Source organism: Arthrobotrys flagrans, assembly GCF_004000055.1.
Source record: "Arthrobotrys flagrans strain CBS H-5679 chromosome Unknown unitig_15, whole genome shotgun sequence".
NCBI lineage: Eukaryota > Fungi > Ascomycota > Orbiliomycetes > Orbiliales > Orbiliaceae > Arthrobotrys > Arthrobotrys flagrans.
In genome coordinates this window covers 4,450,667-4,470,597 of record NW_027137545.1, presented here as the reverse complement: position 1 = coordinate 4,470,597, position 19,931 = coordinate 4,450,667, and the positions used below count along the sequence as shown (strand labels likewise).

The following is a 19,931-nucleotide window of genomic DNA, read 5'->3' as shown; positions in this document are numbered from 1 at the left end:
TCAATGTTAACGTTAGCTGGCTCGAAGCCTCCATCAAGACTTCGCTTCCAACAACCCGCGAAACATCGCGATTGGGTGAGATGACACACACAAGGGAACCCTACCACCCCAGCGTCCTCGTTTTTTTTTTTTTGGTGTGGTTGCGAAATTTAAGATTGATCACGATTGCGCTATCGTACAAAGATTCGGGTGGGAAGACAAAAGCTGGGAAGTCCCCCAAAAATGGGAAGACCGGAAAGCTTGAAAAGAAGAAAAAAATAATTGAACCCACGCAACAGAAAACGGAGATGTCGGATTTTCCTGCGCATATGCACAAACGGCCGCAGTCGACGGTTCGGGGTAATCAATCGAACGGAGGGCGGAAAGGAAAAAGCTCAACTATCGATTCAAAGGCACATCCGCATCTCGGATTAGTCGAAAGGGAGGGCTCCGCAGCTGATATCTCCGGTTCGATTACACCCCACCACTAGAATAGCTTCCAAGGTTTTTAACGAGGCTTCTCGCTGGTGTTTTTGTGGACGCCATGATGAACAAGGGTCCCTCGCAGGGTGATCTCCATTCGAACGAACGCAGATGACCTAGTGCCATCAATGTATCTCGTACGGTAGGCGAAAAAGGGGGACAATCGGGATATCATCAACGCGAGCTTGACGGAGCTTTCCTGACCATTCGCATTCAACGGCTGAACTACGGATCTCGAGATCCGTAGGTAGCCACGGTCACGTGACTAGCACCCAACGACTAGCTCTGCCGTTCATGGCCACGTGCGTCAAAACCTGGACCTTCCTAGACGGAAGCACCATGAAGGAGGTAGCGGGTGTGGTTTTTAGGGAGCTTCGAGCGGTATAGATTTTGTCTAAACTTACAACGGTTGTAGGACGTGATCTGTGCACTCGACCGTTCGGTAGGTATCAATTTTTAACAACCGCGATCTCAGAGTGGGTCGATATCTGATAGCATTGGTAGTCTATTCCCACCGAAAGGGTGACGAAGGTTTCTATCAGCGATCGGATATAGTTTCTAGTCTTCTTTCCATTGGCGGACGTTGCGACTGGGAGATATCTAGAAGATGGATCCATGGAATACTGGGTTTGGGTATAACCTGATGGCCTCGAAGGACCAGAAATAGAAGCTTATCGACACCATTCATCTTCAATGGTAGGGACCAGGACACCATCCAGCTCGTAGATACAGTGCTAAAGAGCAATAGCAGCCTCCCGATTGCGAGATGGCTCCATACTAAACGTGAATGTGGTGGTGGTTCGAATGTCTGCGTTGTTTTTGTTGTGAAATAGAGGGGGTGTAGACGCCCACAGACAGCCGCGTTTATATTCAACTGGCATATAATGGTCCTCCTTCAATTCTTAATCCTCCTCCTTTCCTCCTTCTTTCCTCATCCGCTCTGTTTCACACTTCCTCACCAACCTAGCAACGAGCGAACAAAGCTACCTCTTCAACATCATCCGATCAAGTCCTTCTGCATCCTGATTTCGATCCCTCTCTTCTTTATCCCTACCGTTCTCTCGAGATCATCGCCTCCCGGTCAATAGAGGTAACTTGCTCGCTGCTCTGTTCGCGTCTTGTTGCAATCAATTTCGTTGCAACGACGACTTCATCTTCAACAGCAAAATCTTGGTTGTTATAGGCACCCGGTCCATCTACTCACTACTTTACCGTTCCCTCGGTATTCCCAGCGATTCAGCATTATCACCTTCCAGCAACGGCCTTTCCGATTTCTTCATCGTCGTAACGGGGCAGTACCTTTTCTTACCCTTCAGGATAAGTACCTTCTATTGCTTATCAAAAGGTTTAAAGAGCATCTATAGCTTCAACAAGCGATATTCTTTACCATTCCCTCCGCTAGCAACGGCCTTAACATCAAGTTGCGAGTACCTTCATCACAAGGACTCCAAACCCCTTTTCTCACCAGGATTCCATCAACATAATCTTGAAGCGGAAGAAGCTGTCTCCGCAGTGGAACACTTCGAAAAATCACCAGTTTGTTCGGAAGAGGTTGATATTTCCATGATCTCCGAAGTCGAAGACTCGCAGACCCCGATTAGGATGGACAGTGGAAGTGAGGAACCACAATCTACTCCACCGATGGCACCAGGAGCGTACCCCGAACCACCAATTCGTATCGAATGGCAGACGTCGTCACCAGCATTTACAGATACCAGCCCGGTAGGGTCGGAATATTCAGTTGACGTCGAAGCACCTCCCCGAGGACTAAGTTTCAGAGAGAGGCTAAAGTGGGTACGAGAAACCCAGTCTACCGAAGAAGAGAAGAATCAGACAGAAAACCCGCCGACCCCGTCCGCTCCCAAGTCGCCAGTGTCTACGATCCCCAGTCCTGTCAATTCAGAGTATTCAGTCGACAGCCAAACCGTCCCGCAATGGTTGACTCTAAAAGACAGACTCCAATGGGCTAAAGCAAACCTATCAAATGCAGCGACAGACAGTGGTCGTACGACACCGCACATCCCACCCGAAGAGCCGCCATACGTTCATCCGGATGAGGATGATGACAGCCCAGTCAGGAGGAAACAGCGGTCCTCACCGCAGTGGACGTATCCCAAGTCGCCAGAGGAAGAAGGGCCGGTTTCCCCTCTTCCATTCACTATATACGTCGACGATCCGACGCCCATTCATCGTAAGAGGAAACGGCAGTCGATTGAAGATGTTGTGGAGGATGGAGAGGGGGGATCGAGCCCCGAGTCACCAGCGGCTGAAGAGGCAGAATTACAGAGACCACTCGGCCATTCACTGGCCATCATTTTCCATACCGAGGGAACCAGGCTCCACTCAAGAAAGAAGCGCCGCTGTGTGACTCCCGCACTCTCTGAATGTTCGAGTCTACCAACGCCAATCTTTCGCCCGTCACCCGTAGTAGAGGACGAGGAAGAGGAGGGTAATCCGGCCGTTGTGCAGTCGGATGCCCACGTTGGAGAAGTAGAGACAACCGCCCAGAGGAGTTTGGCCATTGTGCAGTCAAACCCTCACCCAAGCCGCCCACGTACCTACGGCGAAATTCGTTCGAGAAGCTCGGTCATTGTGCAATCGAAATCTCGCTCTGAAACCCCAGAGAGCACGGGATCAGTTTCGAGTAAGCCGGCCATTGTGCTGTCGGATACCCGACCCCAGCAAGAAGAGGCCCTAGGAGAGAAGATAGCGGGGGGAATCCGAGCAACCCCTCCACCTGTCATCGTGGACTCGCCTAATTCGAATCTAGCACCACCTCGCGGAAGGTCCTCGTGCCCGACGCCAAGACGAATACCATTGCCCAAGAGGCACATCTTGGATCTGCCGCCGTATATTACGGCGGACAGAAACACAGATAGAGCCCTTCGGCGACGACGTTTAGGAACGTCGTTTGGTAGACGCTTGTTAGATGCCAAGAAACAGGAGGAGGGCGAGTTGAAGGATGTGTCGAAGAGTTCGAGCACCGAGGGTGAGAGGAAGCCTTCGAGTATCCTCAAGCCGTTCGAGATTCCTGAGCTTTTTGCCAGGATCTCCAACAAGCTGAGCGAGAATATTGTCTGAATCTCACTTCGGACGTGCAAGACTCTTAAAGAAAAGAAAGAACGGGTTTGGGACATCAATGCGCATAGGCACATTTCTTACAGAAGCCCACGGAATTCAGGTCGCTGATGGCGACGCCCTGCAGTTCTATCACGCAAACGCTTCGAGAACGGTGACTTGGACGTTTACGTCGAAGCCGGGGGGTTGATGGGGTTCAAGAAGCAACTGGAGTGGAAGGGTACACCTGGGTACCCTACGAGTGGCAATCCGATGAGGTCGAGGAGGTGATTGTTGATCGGATTCTAGACACCAAGGACTTCCAAAAGTTGGAGCAGGCCGGTAGATTGTCGGAGGAGAGCAAATTGGGATACCTGGCCCGGTACGAAACGAAGACGTTGGAGGGCGTCTTCCTCTTTCAGAAAGGCAAAGCTGAAGACCAGTCATTACGACAAGTCCAGCTGATCGTTACCCAGGGACCCCCAATGCATGCGACCCTTTCAGACTTCTACGCGACCCATCTCTTCAACATGTATGATTACAATTCCCCCAGAGGACATTTGTAGAGCGGAGGGGCTACAAAACCCAAGCCATGACCGCTAAAGTAGCCCGCTGTTGCGACAAGTATGCACAGCGAGGATATGACATCCTGGACGACACCGACTGGAACGAAAAGAGCACAGGGGAAGGAAAATTTGGCGACGTGGTGTTCGAGGTTAAAGATGACCGAGAGATCCGTCGTTCCTGAAGTGTCGGGGACGGTTTCTCTTGATGCCTTAACCTTGATACCACGGGGGCTGATGTTCCAGAATATCCCCCACTTCCTTGCTTGAGTACGCAACATTCGGAATGGGGTTTACAGATAAGAGGAGGAACATGTATGGTGAAGTTAGGGAAGTTGTTACCCCCTACCTGAAAGTGCAATGCGCACCAGTGAAGTCGGAGCTTGTTGCGGGCTTGGTTGTTGATGCCTTGGGAGGGGAGTGGGAGAATTTTTTGTCCAAGACGCTGCGAATGGTCATGAAGAGGGGCACCCAGGCGGGATATCCCCCTGTGGTATGTCCAAGCGCGTCGTAAGGAAGCGGACGGATTGAGGAAGGAGGCAGGGGAGGTGAAGGGGGTATTGGGGAAAGTGAAGGAGAAGTTGCGGAGTGTCCTCTGGGGGTGTGGCTTGTAAAGGACGTTGGTGGTGGTGGTAGTGTGGTTACGGTGGACCCCTAATCCAATGAAGAGGTCTGAGCAGTTTAGGCTTCGTTATGCAGAAACAGGCCAGTTGTAATTTCTCCGAGGATACAGTAACCTCTGTCATTGTGCAATAGAGGGCTGTTGGGGTTTTTATAGAATCCCCTAGCCCAGCGGAGAGTTAAAAGGCGGTCAAGCTTGCCATCAGAGTAAATTACCTGTAGCCATAGACTCCATAGAAAACATCGATCTAGACCACGCTGTCTTTCCTATGCCCCGTAGAACGTAACTACGGGATAAACCCACGTAGTCTCAGTTACAGTGGCTGTAACTCCAAGCCTTGAGTGGTTAAAGCGGTGGGTAACATCAGAGTCCTGCGCAAGGACAGTCTGGCCTACCAGGCCAACATGTAGAAGTGTTAAGCTCGCTGAGTCCCACATTTTGTTGTTGATTCGATTCGTTGGTGGGAGCTGGATTAAATGAACGGGGTCTCGAGGCGGATGAATGGTATATCAACAGCAATGCTAGCATTGGAAAAGCCATTCTATCAAGTGGGTACAAACTTACACAGGGGGGCTAGAGTATAATACATACCAAGTATAACTGCAAAATTCTCTATTTCTTGATAAAATAGGTGTTGCAACGCGGGTTTCCATTGTTGTAATTTTTTTAAAAATTGTGGGTTTGCCTTTTTTGGAAGTTCTTGGAGGGTTTGCGGGTTGTGATTGGCTGGGATCTTAGTAGGTGGTGCGTCGAAGATCGCGTACAGATCCTGATAAGCCATGAGGAAAGATAGGCAGTTTTTTTTGGCTGCTTAGGGTATGGAGACCTATGGTTCGATGGATGCATAGGGCACAGAGCGCCCATGGGCATGAATAACCATGCTATTGGTTTTGTACCTAGAACATGTATACAGAAAACTGAACATATAGGTCTGTCCAATTCCTGGCTGTTCTTTGAGAATCATACTTCCATTTCATTTAATTATTACATTGAAATTTCCAATTGATTAATCTGCGTGACTGGAGACATAGGCTGATATACGTTTATTTACTACCCTTCAATATGCGTCTAGATCTATTAATACGTTTTCTATCGCGGTAAATTTATAAATATCACGCTGTAGCGCTAAATGACAAGATATACCTCACAAACTTCTCACGTCTGTTGAATTCCAATCCAATAATGTCCAATCAAAGTCACCCGTTTGAATATCTATCGTTCCTTCCTGTCCGTCATATCCCGGGATCCCAATACCCATGGACCCTCCAAGGATAGCACTGTTAACATTTCCCGCTGTCGGCGGCAGAAGGTCGTCTATATTCATCGTCCCAATTCTATCAACTTGCTCGGCACCCCCACTTTTTCCAAAGTTAGTAGTCATGTGGGCTATCTTTTCTCGAATACCCACAAGGATTTTAGGTAGCGGCTCCGGAGATCTACTTTCTCCCCTGATCAACTTTTCCCTCGCCTCCCATGCCTGTAAGACAATACTTGAGAAAAGAACGAGTAATGGTCCATGTAATTTCATCGCGCCGTTCATTCTCGCTTCGTAGTTCTCGCTCATTACTTCCCAGGCCTTTTCAGCGTGACGTTCTCCTGGCCTCTTTTTTAAATTTTGAAGGATGTGGATATATGCCGGGAATGGGAAGTAGAAGTTAACGAACCACCGATAACACTTGATTGATGGGGAGCTCATGAGCTTTGTATCGCATTCGAGCATTGTGAGGGCGTAGGAGACCGCAGTGCTTCGGTGGAGGTCTGATTGTTGTTCTGCGACCGAGTATTTTGCGTAGTGCTCGACAAGATGGTTTTTTGCGATAGACCCGCGAGCCATCCAGATTGTTATGAACTGTGTCGGAATTTCTGGGTTACAGAACGCTAGATATTTATCTTCAATGATCTTTTCAAGCGTTGATACTTCACCGCCGTTTGGAAGTGAGGTGCTCGGTATTTCTTTAATCATTTTGTGCAAATGAGCGTTCGTAAACTCCAGCTGAAACGAGCTATATCGTATAAAATCTGCGATCTCACTGCGAACAACCGCAAAGAGAGCCTCGGTCGGCCTGTTATGAATTGTCGGAGGCGTTTTCATTTCCGGTTGGATTTCGAAATCGTTGGTGTTACTGGGGGGCTTGCAGTCCCATATCGGAGAGAGTAAGGTGGTTTTGTGATCGACTGTTTCGCAGACACGGTGGTCAAGCATTACGAGTGACCACCATAGTCTTCGACGCATTTCGGCCTCTAGGGTCGAGTGTTTGGCGTACGTTGACTCGTTATGGATGCCCATTCTCTGTGCTGCGCGAATAGCGACTGCGAGCAAGGAGGATAGGGATCGTGGATCTGTTTCGGGCTTGACAGACACCTATAACCAAGATGTTAGGGTTTCGAGCCGTAAATATGTATCTTGATTTCAATATAAACTAACCAAGTAGAGAAACAGTGCCGTCAGACAATCACGATCAGTCGTCCTCAAAAACTCGCATTTCAAGAGAGCCTGCCGACAAGGGAACTGATAACTCCTCGAAAGATCATTCTTCGAGAATCCAAATAGTACCGGACATTCCTCTTCAGTAAGACTGGATATCGCCACACAATAGATGCTAAAAAGCAAAGCCTCCAATGCAGGACTAACGCCCGATAAATCTCCAACGGCATCAATAATCCGTGTTTGTAATGTTGGAGCATGCGTTACCTTTAGCATAGGATCCACATGTTCGAGATATATTTGCCAAAGTTTGAAGATATGGGCTTGGGTGGGGTGCAATGTTGAGATATCGATGTTTGGGTTGAGGGAGCCGAAGAGTAGTGGGTCGTTACTTTCGATTTCGTACATGTAATCCCATGCTTTTCTGATGACGCCGCCGTGAACGTCTCCTCCTTCTTGGAAGAGGCCCTCGTTGTTTTCTTCCTCTTCGGAACTTTCTTCTAGTGACTATTCGGGTTAGGGGTCGGGATTTTAGGAAAGTATAGAGTGGGTACCTACACTTTGTCCCATGGCACGCCAAATATTGCTGTATGCATGGGACAGTCGCGATATTAGTTTCCATTCACAAGTTGGAAGTAAAAGATTTGACAATAGAGTGTAGTGTGTAACTTTAATAGAATAACAATATACATACCTCGGTTTACCTCCAGCAGTCCCTTTAGCATCCGGAGACCCATCGCCCTCTTCACTTGGAGAAGCATGGTTAGTCTGAGGCGTATGCATCTGTTCCACGGGATTTCCATGCAAAGGCTCAAATTTAATATCATGTTGTCTCAAAAGACCCTCATAATAACGAACCCGATCTAACAGCTCCCGTTCGGGAAACCTGCGACGCCGCTGGCGTTGCACAAGCCCTGCAGGGACACACTGTGCGCCAACTCGCCTACAATGCGAACATGGGAATTTGCGGTCGCACTTAACTTTACGCTGTTGACAGAGCACGCAGGCGAGTATCCGGTGGGGTTTCACGGCCGCGCTGGGTGCTTCTGATGTCGACATGGTTTTCGGATATTTTTTGAGGCTTACAATCCGTTTATGAATCTTGGATTATGGTTTTTCTATGAAGTTGTCGTGCATGTCGGGCGTTCGAGGAGCGCTGCCAAGACTTTCGGGGTTTTCTATTTCCCGACGCTGAAGATGTGGTTAAAGTTTGGGTTCGAGATGTTGAGCGGGCTTCACTAAAACCCGAGGGGTGAGAAATGTATAAAGGCAAATATGGATAAAACTGTCCAGGGAGTTGGATCCTTTGCTGAAATATCTATAAAAACCTATCCGCTACGAAATCCTTAAAATCTTCAGCGTACATATATACAGTTTCCGGTTACCCATACCGCTCTTAATTATTACAGTAAACCGTTTGGTCGAAATATAGTCCACTCCGTCACAGCTGCTATACCATTAATTCTGAAGTTCCTTTGGGACTATATTCGCAATGGCGTCCGAAAAGCCTCCAGCTTCCCAAACCTCCAATTCGACTTTAACGGATACGACGAATCTAAGTGCAAACCTTGCAGACGAAAAACTTGACAAAGTTGATGTTAAGCCTCAGCAAAAACAGTCGAAAGCAAAGACCATTCTTGTCTTTATTTCGGTGTTTTTGAGCATGTTTCTTGTAGCGTTGGATAGAACTATCATTTCGACGGTATGCTATCAAGAACTTGCTATATGATCGAAAGATTTATTTACTAATACTTGATGTTCTAACCTAGGCAATACCCCAAATAACAGACGAATTCAACTCCATAACTGACGTCGGTTGGTACGGAAGCGCATATTTATTAACATGCTGCGCTTTCCAACTACTGCTCGGAAAAGTCTACACTCTATACTCGGTAAAAGCCGTCCTTCTCGGCAACATCTTACTCTTCGAAGTCGGATCTGCACTTTGTGGAGCAGCACCAAATTCGGGCAGTTTTATTTTTGGAAGAGCAATATCTGGAATTGGGGCTGCTGGGATATTCGCAGGGACCGTAAGTCTTTTCCAAACCTTTCCACGTACTTGGATATAAGTAAGCTAATTTATTGATATCACTAGGTCGTATGCATAGTACACACAGTCCCGCTTCACAAACGTCCGCAACTACAGGGTTTATTTGGCGCTCTCTTCGGGTTGGCTTCAATTGTCGGGCCAATAGTTGGTGGAGCGTTTACCTCACACGTATCATGGAGGTGGTGCTTTTATATCAACCTTCCCCTCGGCGGCGTATCACTTATTGTGATATTCTTTTGGCTTCATATCCCGGAACAGGATACTATGAAGCATTCATGGGCGGAGAAACTGCTTCAGCTAGATGCCATAGGTACTACGATGTTAGTTCCCGGGGTAGTCTGTCTTGTGTTAGCGATGCAATGGGGTGGGCAAAAATACGAGGCAAGTATCATGACCGATATACTTTTCGAGCTCAGAAAATTTACTAACAAGACTTTAGTGGAGTGATGGGCGTATTATAACTTTACTGGTCCTCATGTCGGTTCTTCATATCGCGTTCGCCGCTGTGCAAATACTCTTCCCAAAAACTGCAACATTACCTGTTCGCATTTTCAAACAAAGAAGTGTCGTATCGGGTTTCTGGCAGACATTATGCATCGGATCTAGCATGTATATTTACGGTAAGTTGAAGGCATCCATATTAACACAACTTTTCTCTTCCTTGCTAATTTCGGGAAAATAGTCTATTTCCTCCCACTCTGGTTCCAAACAATCAAAGGAGTCTCCGCCGTCGACTCCGGCATCCGCATCCTTCCCTTCATGTTATCGATGGTGGTCGGTTCAATAATTGGTGGTGCCGTAACCCCACGAATAGGATACTACACCCCCTTCGCGATCGTCGGATCTTGTATTATGTCAGTTGGCGGCGGCCTCCTAACAACTCTCCAAACCAACAGCGGACCAGGCCAATGGATCGGCTACCAAGTAGTATACGGTCTCGGTATGGGGCTATGCTTCCAAGTACCAAACCTAGCGGCACAGACGGTACTACCGAAACAAGATGCACCGATTGGGATAGCACTTATGTTCTTTGGTCAGCTGTTGGGGGCGGCGATTTTTGTGGCAGTGGGGGGAATGTACTTGGGAATCAACTGGTGAACCGGTTAAGTGGGGTACAGGGAATTGATAAAACGTTGATTACGGAGGGAGGAGCTACGACCCTTTTGAATGGATTGGATGAGGGGCTCAGGGAGACTGTGCTCGTTGCATATAATGAGGCGTTGAGGAGAGTATTTCAGGTTGGGTTGGTGGTTACCTGTCTTGCCGTTATTGGGGCAGCGACGCTGGAATGGAGGAGTATACTCAAGCCGCAAGAAGGCACGAGCGTCGACAGTCAGAAGAAATTAGAGGATCCGGATCAAAAGGCCTAGTCTAGCTAGGAGGGTTCATCCGGATGGGACGGTTAGTATAGAAATTATAATTGGCCAACGATACGAGCGTTCATTAGTTTTCTTAATTTCTTTAATATATTTTCATGTACATATTATAGTATAGACGTATTACGCATGTATCAATAATTGATCTAGACCATCGCCACCATGCATGCATGTATACACCATGATGCTACTACACAAGACTAGATGCTACTGACAGTACTCGCCAAATGCACCGAGCTGAGTTGATACCTACTAAAAATATTGACCTAGATATAAACTCTAGAGCTAGGAGCTTCCAATAAATGCATGCAATCCTAGTAGACTCTCGATACAGTATTCTATATAAATCTAAATTTATGGACGAAGTCTCATCCACATACGGTGCAACTGTGTGAAGTTTTCAACAGACTATTGTATTATCTTCGAAGATTATGTATGATAACTTGAATGAGCTTTCATCAAATCAGAAGGTTTCATGGTGTAGTTGGTTATCACGCGACCTTAACACGGTCGAGGTCTTGAGTTCGATCCTCAATGAAATCATCTTTTTTGCCGAATTTTGGGTTGGCAGGTTAGCGGTTTTTTTTTTTTTTTTGTTCTAAAACACCACACGTTCGATAGACGATGATAATACTTGGAAGGGAACTAGTATTACTGGAAACAAATCCCTTTTGGAGTAAATCCATGAAATGGTACGACCTTCAAGATAGTTGGGGAGTGAAGGTTTGATCGTCATGAGAACTCGAGAGGACATGTGGACCATGTGTTGCGTGTGGTATAAACTCCCCAACCACATCCCCTGAATTAGGCCATAAATTTATAAAAGTCAGCCCCAGCTTTTGTGCTCTGTAGAACATTAAATTAACATTACTCCGCGTCTTCGTAAGACGATATAGCGGTCGGAAAATGGAGTCGACCGGTGAAAAACCAGAGACCACACCTGCTGAGGTTACTCCTGCGGACCCTCCAGTTGTGGAACCCGAAGACACGCCGACACCAGCTGCAAACGCGCCTGCTTCGAATTCCGACCCTGAAATCGATTATGTCGCTTGGGATGCTGCCATAGTCGGCGCAATAACATCCCTCCCAGAGGCCGACTTAAAATCACGGTCTCAGCAATTTCTTTCAAAACATCCAACTGCATTGTCTACATTCCGGTCTACACTGTCATCCACTCCCCTAGCAATTCCACTTGCCCCGTTCCAGCAGCATCCGACTTATCTACTTCGCTTCTTACTTGCGGAATGGCGCGACGAAGAACTTAAGCAGTTCCGCACCGACTTATCCCTTATTATTTCGAAATCTTTGGAACGGGTTATTGCCACTCAAAAATGGCGGTCTGGGGACGACGAGTGCTGGAAGTTGTTCGAACATAAAGATATGGATGACATGTACGCCAATTTCACACATCCCGAGGAAAAGGAGGAATTCATACATAAATGGTTCTTCCAAGGATTCTACGGCGTGGATAAATCCGGCCATCCGGTTCACTATGAATTACTCCCAAATAGTTACCACGAGGAATACATGACACCATTGATAATCCGACGAATCCTGAACAACGAAAAGACATTAAGAGAACGGGTACTTCGTTACAATCCACCACCGGGATCAGCGACTCAAGAACAACTGTCGAATCCAAAGTTGGGAGTAACATGGATTCTCGATGCTCGCAAGATATCCATGTGGGTTGTTCCACAGGTTTATAAGACGATGACGGGCATGATTTCTTATTCGAATAAGTACACTTCGGCGCATTATCCGGAACAGGGGTATAGGGCATATGTGGTGAATTTAGGAAGTGTTTTAGTGAGCCTGTACAACGTTGCGATTAAGATCATGCCGGCACAAACACAGAGAACGACGAATTGCTATGGTGGGAGGGATGTTTTAGACGAGGTTGTCGATGGGGATTTACCAGGGATGTTCGGGAAGGGAGGTTACAAGAATGTGGAAGGTTTAAGTGCCGACGAGAAGAGAAGACAGTTGGAGATGGGGGATGCGGGTCCATGGGTAGAAGTTGAGGCTTAGGAGACGACGACACAGGCCCGAAGGTTTCTGGAAGTTTTTTGGTAATGGCAGGTGGGTCGTGTGCGTTTTCGGATCAAGGTTGGGATATCGACTAGTAATTTGGCGTATATCGGATCGGTATTCTTACATAAATGTTATAAAAATAGAGCGCTAAGCTTCTAGAGCATTGAATCTCGAGATCTTGATTATACGTTGGAAACTGATTCCTGCAGGAAATTCACTCACGTGCTTCATAACTAGTCTTTGATTGGTCAGAAGAAATAGAATATAACTACAGACGACAGGGGTAGCCAGGAATGTCAATTATCGAGCTATCAAACCGCAGTTCCTCCAAGAAACTTCTTCACTCATTTCGAGATATTTGCAACAGAGGTGCCGAGACCGCACAGCTGGTATTGTGTATGCATCCAAACCCAAATCACAGCTACATTACAAGACTTGGTAATGTCTGATGTTAAGTAATAGCCTAAGTACTTCAGCAGCTACTTAATTACCTCCGTCGGAGCAATCATTCTACCGACTCCAACCGCATCGATAACTTCGACTAAATATATTCGGCGACTGTTGCCAAGAATGAATTATAGAAAATTCCCACGCGCGATCCATCCATGTTTAAACTCAAAGGACTGTCGGGATGTGTAATCCAGAAGTGCCATAGCAGGAAGTAGTGGCTCGGAAACGTCAATTCTGCACCCGCCTCGACTCGACGTCTGAAACCACCCTCTTATTCGCCTCAACTTTACCAAAATCCCCTTTGTAGTCGTCGAAATGTCCCAATAGCATGCAAGCTCAGACGAGTTCCCTGCCAGAACCCGCTTCGCCTATCTGATAGTTTATTTTGAGGACCTCGCCTTTAAAACGACTAGGCAGGCGACCCTTCCCGGTGGCCTGAAGCAGTAGCGACCGCACGACACGACTGCCTAGGAACACAAACCAACGTTTGCCCCGCCAAATCAACCACCTGCGCTGTGCACCGCCCTACAGGCTACCAACGATTCGGACGGGCAGCAACTACCGGGAAACCTCACTCGAACATCCGATCGTAGGCCGTTGACTTATCCATAAAGTATTTAGAAATCAATCCAGCCTGTTAATCCCTCCAGCTATAGCACGTTGCAGTGGCCATACCCATGACCAAACCAGCCATTTCGTCAAGCTCGTATACCAGGAACAAGTTTAGGCGAATGGATGGTCGGGTGGTCCCACATGCCTAGTCTACTCTTCTATTCTATTTCCCACACAAGCTTGAGGACTTTGAGGTGTTAATGGATCTACACGGACTGTGGAGCCTTTACTACCTAAGTTCCTAGCGCTCATGACCACGGTCGTGCGAACCCGAATCCTAGACGGCTGTACAGGTGGAACGGCTATTATATAAGAATCGCGATGGGCCAACATATCGTTATTTGAATTCAAAGATGTCTTGTGCATTGAATACGTCGCTGTTCAGAGTCCACCAAGTTAACACTAATAAGCTATCCTTGCACCAAAGACACACGGAATATCGATATCACGATCTCAAAGAATTCCATCCGCACAGTTCTATTTTAAATTTAATTTTCCTCAACGGTTTTTGCCTTTGGACAGCATCCGACTCAAAGTGGGCCCACAGCGCTCAACCTCAAAATGCCACCAATACAACACACATTCGGCACAACAGGCAATGCGCCCTCCCATCCCGGCGCCGGTGCCGCCCAAATGCCCCAATCTCGTCCTCTCCAAAGCAACAATCCCTATTTCTCCCAATCGACACCAGTTCCTCCGCCTGCTTCAGGAACATATGAAGTTGAAGCACAGCATAATACATCTCCAAATGCGCCGAATCCATCGGTTTCTCCAAGTCCATATGCACAAAATTCATATACACAGAATACATATGCGCAACAGAATCCGTATAACGATTATGATGGACAGTCGCCGCAGGAGCCGGTGCCGGCGTATACACGATATGGACCGAATGATTCGCCGGATTTATTGGCTACGAGGAGGGAATATTTAGATGTTGAGGCACAGATTCAGAATGAAACGACCGAGTTAAAGTATGGAATACCCCAGCTGCGAATGGATAGAATCCAACATATCCCCAGTATATCCTATTACTAACATAACCCCCATTCTCACAGTCACCGCTTGAACAACCCCAGCGAAGACCCCACAATCATAAACTCTCTCCAAGATTCCATCCGCAAACTCTATCTCCGCAAGGGAGCACTAATGCAGCGAATCCAAGACCTTCAAGATCCTAATTCATACGCCTTCCACCAAGCACAAGCTATGACGGTAAATCTAATTAATTAGACGCCATTAACGTATGACCATGAAACACAAGATAGAAATCGAGTTCTCACGCTGGCGAATTATACGCTTACCCCGAAGGATAGGAGGAAGGGTATTGCTTGTATTGTTATTTTGTTTATTGTTGTGGTGATTATTATTATTGGGTCGATGATGAAGAAGAAGAGGCGTACTTAGGTGGTTAAGTGGGATGAGGGTGGGGTGTGGATGTTATGGTGATATTGGAGTTCATTTATTTTGTTTGTATATATATTCTGGGTCTAGGGCCATTCTTCCAGAAGAGCGGATTGTAGCGCTTGGAGCCTTTGGCGTATAAATTTTAATGCTATTTTTTGATGGAGAATGCAACTGCGATTTAATATTTAATCAGCCCTATAGCTGCTATACTTCTAACCTATCCCTTGGACGTGTAATTCAGTAGACCGTTCGAATTAATAAAGACCGTGAGCTCGACCTCGCAGAGCTTTAAGCTTCGGCAGAAAGTTATACACACGCAAGGAAGAGGACTATGCATTGACTGGTGTGCGACTCGTACAAATACCTTGCCCTTTCCGTTGGTCCTCAAGTCCGCGACGAACTGCAACGCTCCCATTCAAGAATTTTAATCCCTCTGCAGAATAGGTCAACGGCCAACTCCGCTGTTGGAAAATCTTTAAAATCTACTTGCAAATACTTGGATTTTTAGTCTAACCAATCCTTCAAAGTATTTGCTTGCAGCGCTCTCTATGGCTCGATATAACAAGTGCCCTCGCATCGTTGTGTTGGGGTCTAACACTTGGGCTAGGGTAGCTGGCTAGGAAGCTGGCATGATATATTCCTTTATCCAGAGCTTCATATAACTCCGAGGCGAGGAAAAGGCAGACCCAAAAGGCAGACTTTCGAATATCCTATAAACCATTCAAAAGCACGTTTTCGAAGCCAAAGAAGAGAGATCACAACCCGTAGTCCTATAATTCTGAAACAATTCCTCATCTATCGTCCATGTTCGCGACAATATTTGTTCTCGAAGCTCTGATCGATAGCTAATTTTGGAAAAATTGCGCTTGCATGATCCCGCCTGTGTAGTGATAAGTTTTGCACTGCCCGGCTTGGACTGTCTTGAGGGCCCAAAGCGGGGCCAGGGCACCTTGTTTGGGTGAAACTGTCCCGAATACCGACCGCAGCAAGCACAAATTTGGCTACTTCCCGGTCACTCGACCTTCGAAGCTTCATGAATCCACCAAAGAATCACTGAACCCTCAGCGTTTAAATCCACTCCCTCCGCAAAATTAATACGTAAACACCCCCATGAACCATGCCCAGAAGCGGTATCAAGAACCAGAGAGGAAGTATCGTATCCTTGGCTTTCGTCCGACCGGTGACACATTTACAAGCAACTAACCCCCAGGCTTTTGTTCCACACAGGCGAGGGAAACGAACAAATAGCAATGATTCCTGCCCTGCATGTTCTATTCCGGGGCTAGTTAGTCGCGGACACAAAGCTCCACATGGTTGCCTTTAAAGGCACCCCTTCCTCACCACACTCCCTACAAAACCATTCCTTTGCGGCTCTTTGATTCTACTTCGTCTTCCTCCTGCTCCACCCTCGTGCTACCGCGGGCACATCATGCTTCACATACCATAGCGGCGCTATCGGTACTGGAATCGGGAGTTCGTTTCTTTGTCCGAGTGCGTTAGCCTATTTGTCGCAATTTGTTCGGATTTCTTCCCCGGAGCTACAGTTGCCACTCTACCGCCACTTTATCGAGATAGAACCAAACGATATAAGCCGCGCACCCTCCCACAACGATCCTCAAAAGCCATGGCCGCAAACACCACAGACACCGCCGAATCGGCGCCCTTCATCGTTCCAGACGAAAAACGCTATTTCCGCGAATTGATGGAAATCTCTGACATCCGAAGAAAGCTCGAACACTTAAACCTCTACATCCAATCCGAAGAATCGACAACCAATAACAGTAACACCGGTACCCCGGATTCCGCCGCGTTCGCAAATCCAGCGTTTAATAATGCTGCTGCATCAACAGATTCGATTGCTTCGTCGATAAATAATCTTACGTTATACGAGAAGAAGGAGTTGAAGGCGGATTTGGAGTTGAGGTTAAGTCAGCTGTTGACTATTGTAACGAAGGATAAAAAGAATCCGGTGGTCATTGAGGAGGAACAGTTGGCGAGGGAGATCGAAGCTCAGAGGAAGGAGGACGAAGAGTTGGATCGACAGTACTATAGAGGGATGAAGTGGACGATTGGAATTGCGATTGGATTTGGGTTGATGTGTATCATGATCCCGGCCACCGCATTGCTGTTAGTACAGAAGGGGATCATCTGAACATCCATATGGTCCACTTCATGACGTTTGGAAATATCGTGGGTTCAAAGAAATTCGAAGACAGATAGATCGATAAGATATTCTTGGAGCGGTGGCTAGCCGTAATCCAAGATCATAATCCGAGAGGACTGCGAAACCTCAATCCGCCTATCGAGTCTTAATGGAAATATTTCAGCACAACGATATCACTTTTAAATTTATCGGAACAATGGAGGGCTGCAGCCATATCTGGAATCGACAACCTACTCCATTAGTATAAGTACCTCGCCGTATCTCGAGCATCCTTTCAAGACATCCATCTGGGAATTCGATGTGTTTGTGTTCGGGGGCGTTTTATAGCGTTTGATACCGTTCTATGTATTATAACCAAGCGTAAGCACGCACGATTTATTGGTAATTGACCACTTTGGTTTGCCTTTGCACAACTTTCTAGAAAAGCCCAAGTGTTAGCAATTAAGCTTAAAGCTCGATCTCAAGATCTTTTCGGTTGAGAGCTTGAGTGGTAAGTACGGTAGGAAGCACACTCCCTGGCTACTAACCCCCAAGATTGCATATCAAACCACTCGGTTACCCAGATGGAGTGCCTGGAGGCAAACTTAATACTATCATGCATGAAGCAACCATAAATTCTCCACTCGTGCCGTGGAAGTTTTGAAGTCCGGAAGGCTAACACTTTTGAATCTTTCGATCCACTTTTGATAGTCGACTATCTGGGCCCTTCATTAGCAAGATCAAGACAAGATATCAAGAATGGCTTCTCCGATTAAGCTATTGCGGACTAGTTCCCCCAGATCAATATTTTGCGATACCACCGCAATAACCCTTGGGATTGGATTGGTGATATTCCTGCACTACAGGGAGCCGTGGAGGTGTTTTAACACCAAGTCTACCCTAGAGCTGCCCCATACGTTGAATACACCAAGTGTGACGGTATCCATTTGTCTTGATCCTTCTCTTCCTCAATGCGTATAGTGTGCTCATCACCAAATTAACCAATCTCATCCATCAAAAACACACCTTCATCATCACCATCACCAATCTACCAAGTCACATACTAGTGTCAAAGCTCGAGGTACTTCTCGAACTTGAATTCTTTCTCAATTCATTCCTTCGAATCCTCTTTAGACCTGTCAGTTCTCCTCCTAAGCTCCAGCTCCTTTGTCTCCGGGAGCTCTCCTACCTCTTCATCGTTGCGTCTTGCAAACGTTAGCTCCGGCATCCGATACCACCATGGAGAAATCAATCCAAACCCCAGAAGCCTGTCCTCCCACTTTAGATACTATGCCTCCAGAGATCAGGAACCAGATCTCCTAGATAGCAAGCTCTGTGAAAAGTCGATGCGTTGCAAATACCAGGTCGATCCTTGGGCGACAGCTTCACATCATCGTCAGACCAACGTTCGTCTCAGAACAGGAACGAGAACCTTTCGCCTTCGTTCTTGTTGGGATGGAAAATATCAAAAGCTTCCATCGTTTCCTGAAATTCCTCAGCAAGTAACAATTCCTAATCATCAAATATTATCATACATAGACTTGCCGGCGTAACTACAACGCACAGACTGGGCTGAGAACGATGGCCGTGGCATCAGTTCTGAATTCAACTTCGAGCCCTACAACAACGTTCTGGAGGATGTTCCCACCTCGAATAAAACTCCAAAAGTCCACAGGGAGTTGGGCGATGCATTCTCGGGACTTCGCGCTTCGGTCCAGAGTTGCGCGTCCAAGGGCCTTGCTGACACCCGTCTTGAGTCCCGCTTTCTCGGGAGGCTCAACGACAGGATTATTTGGCTTCGGGCTGAGACTTTAGAGCTTTGGATGAGTAGCTTCAAACTCTACAAGAATGCTTGCCAACTGTCAGCAGCAGGGTATTTTGATGCAGCCTTGCATTATTATGCATACATCATTACCTCCTACACGAATTCTATTCAGAGCAACCCCCTGCTTCAGGTCCCTGATGCTTCTCTCGATGGATCTTTCGTAAGTCGGCTGATTGCCCACATAACAGCATCTCAGACCAGTCGTGCGCTGTTGTACATCTTTGGCCCCTTCAGTGATAAGTACAAGGGTGAGATGAAGGCCAAGCTCAACATCGAGGCGTTCGGGCGTGTTCTCGAAAGCAACGAGTCCATATAGATATCTACACTTTTCACTCGCGTCGCGTTGTTTTCGTGGTGTTTTGACAAATTGCCGCTTCTGGATATAACCATTGTAGCATTATACGGCCGAGACATCAAGGTGATAGCTCTACTGTCCAATTGAAACTTATCGCATATTCTCTTGTAGACTAGTTACTTATACGATTACTCTTTGGACTTGACTCAATTGATCCTGAATATGCGTCCGTGGCCAATGCCCTCTTGATAACCCTGAAAATGTAAGCCACATAACTACCGCAATCCATTATAACCTAGCAATATTTGGTCTTGGCGGTAGACACTCAAAGTCACTGTTGGGCCCAGTTTCCCAATGCAGAATTAACAGGATCATGATAGTGTATGCGTGAGGCGAGACCCGATAATTAGTGAGCCGACCGTCGTCATCGAACTTAAGGAATGTTTCTAATCTGGAACTTAGCACGCGGCCCGGCCACTCTACTATCGAGACTCTGGCGTAATAGAAGATATTTGCCCCAGTAATTTTTTCGAATATAGTAAAGTTCTGCATTTTCGAAGTCGGAGGTCGGCGAGATGATAGATGTATTTAATATGGGCTCCGGCGTGTA

The 19,931-nt window shown here is 47.0% G+C and overlaps 6 protein-coding genes across 6 annotated transcripts; 5 read left to right on the top strand and 1 right to left on the bottom strand.

Moving 5' to 3' along the window:
- Positions 1–2,025: 2,025 nt before the first annotated feature.
- On the top strand, positions 2,026–3,543 carry DFL_001223 (uncharacterized protein; the record flags this gene model as incomplete). Its single annotated transcript, XM_067629809.1, has 1 exon — positions 2,026–3,543. One exon carries the CDS (start codon positions 2,026–2,028, stop codon positions 3,541–3,543), a length of 1,518 nt encoding a protein of 505 aa, XP_067495792.1.
- Positions 3,544–5,848: 2,305 nt separating this feature from the next.
- Positions 5,849–8,188, bottom strand: DFL_001222 (uncharacterized protein; the record flags this gene model as incomplete). Its single annotated transcript, XM_067629808.1, has 5 exons — positions 5,849–7,066; positions 7,130–7,636; positions 7,688–7,715; positions 7,824–7,912; positions 7,988–8,188. 5 exons carry the CDS (start codon positions 8,186–8,188, stop codon positions 5,849–5,851), a joined length of 2,043 nt encoding a protein of 680 aa, XP_067495791.1.
- A 433-nt stretch (positions 8,189–8,621) lies between these two features.
- On the top strand, positions 8,622–10,549 carry DFL_001221 (uncharacterized protein; the record flags this gene model as incomplete). Its single annotated transcript, XM_067629807.1, has 5 exons — positions 8,622–8,831; positions 8,899–9,159; positions 9,225–9,489; positions 9,862–10,163; positions 10,298–10,549. 5 exons carry the CDS (start codon positions 8,622–8,624, stop codon positions 10,547–10,549), a joined length of 1,290 nt encoding a protein of 429 aa, XP_067495790.1.
- Positions 10,550–11,461: 912 nt separating this feature from the next.
- DFL_001220 (uncharacterized protein) lies at positions 11,462–12,586 on the top strand (the record flags this gene model as incomplete). Its single annotated transcript, XM_067629806.1, has 1 exon — positions 11,462–12,586. One exon carries the CDS (start codon positions 11,462–11,464, stop codon positions 12,584–12,586), a length of 1,125 nt encoding a protein of 374 aa, XP_067495789.1.
- Positions 12,587–14,212: 1,626 nt separating this feature from the next.
- Positions 14,213–14,884, top strand: DFL_001219 (uncharacterized protein; the record flags this gene model as incomplete). Its single annotated transcript, XM_067629804.1, has 2 exons — positions 14,213–14,625; positions 14,710–14,884. 2 exons carry the CDS (start codon positions 14,213–14,215, stop codon positions 14,882–14,884), a joined length of 588 nt encoding a protein of 195 aa, XP_067495788.1.
- Positions 14,885–16,682: 1,798 nt separating this feature from the next.
- Positions 16,683–17,210, top strand: DFL_001218 (uncharacterized protein; the record flags this gene model as incomplete). Its single annotated transcript, XM_067629803.1, has 1 exon — positions 16,683–17,210. One exon carries the CDS (start codon positions 16,683–16,685, stop codon positions 17,208–17,210), a length of 528 nt encoding a protein of 175 aa, XP_067495787.1.
- Between the last annotated feature and the right edge of the window lie 2,721 nt (positions 17,211–19,931).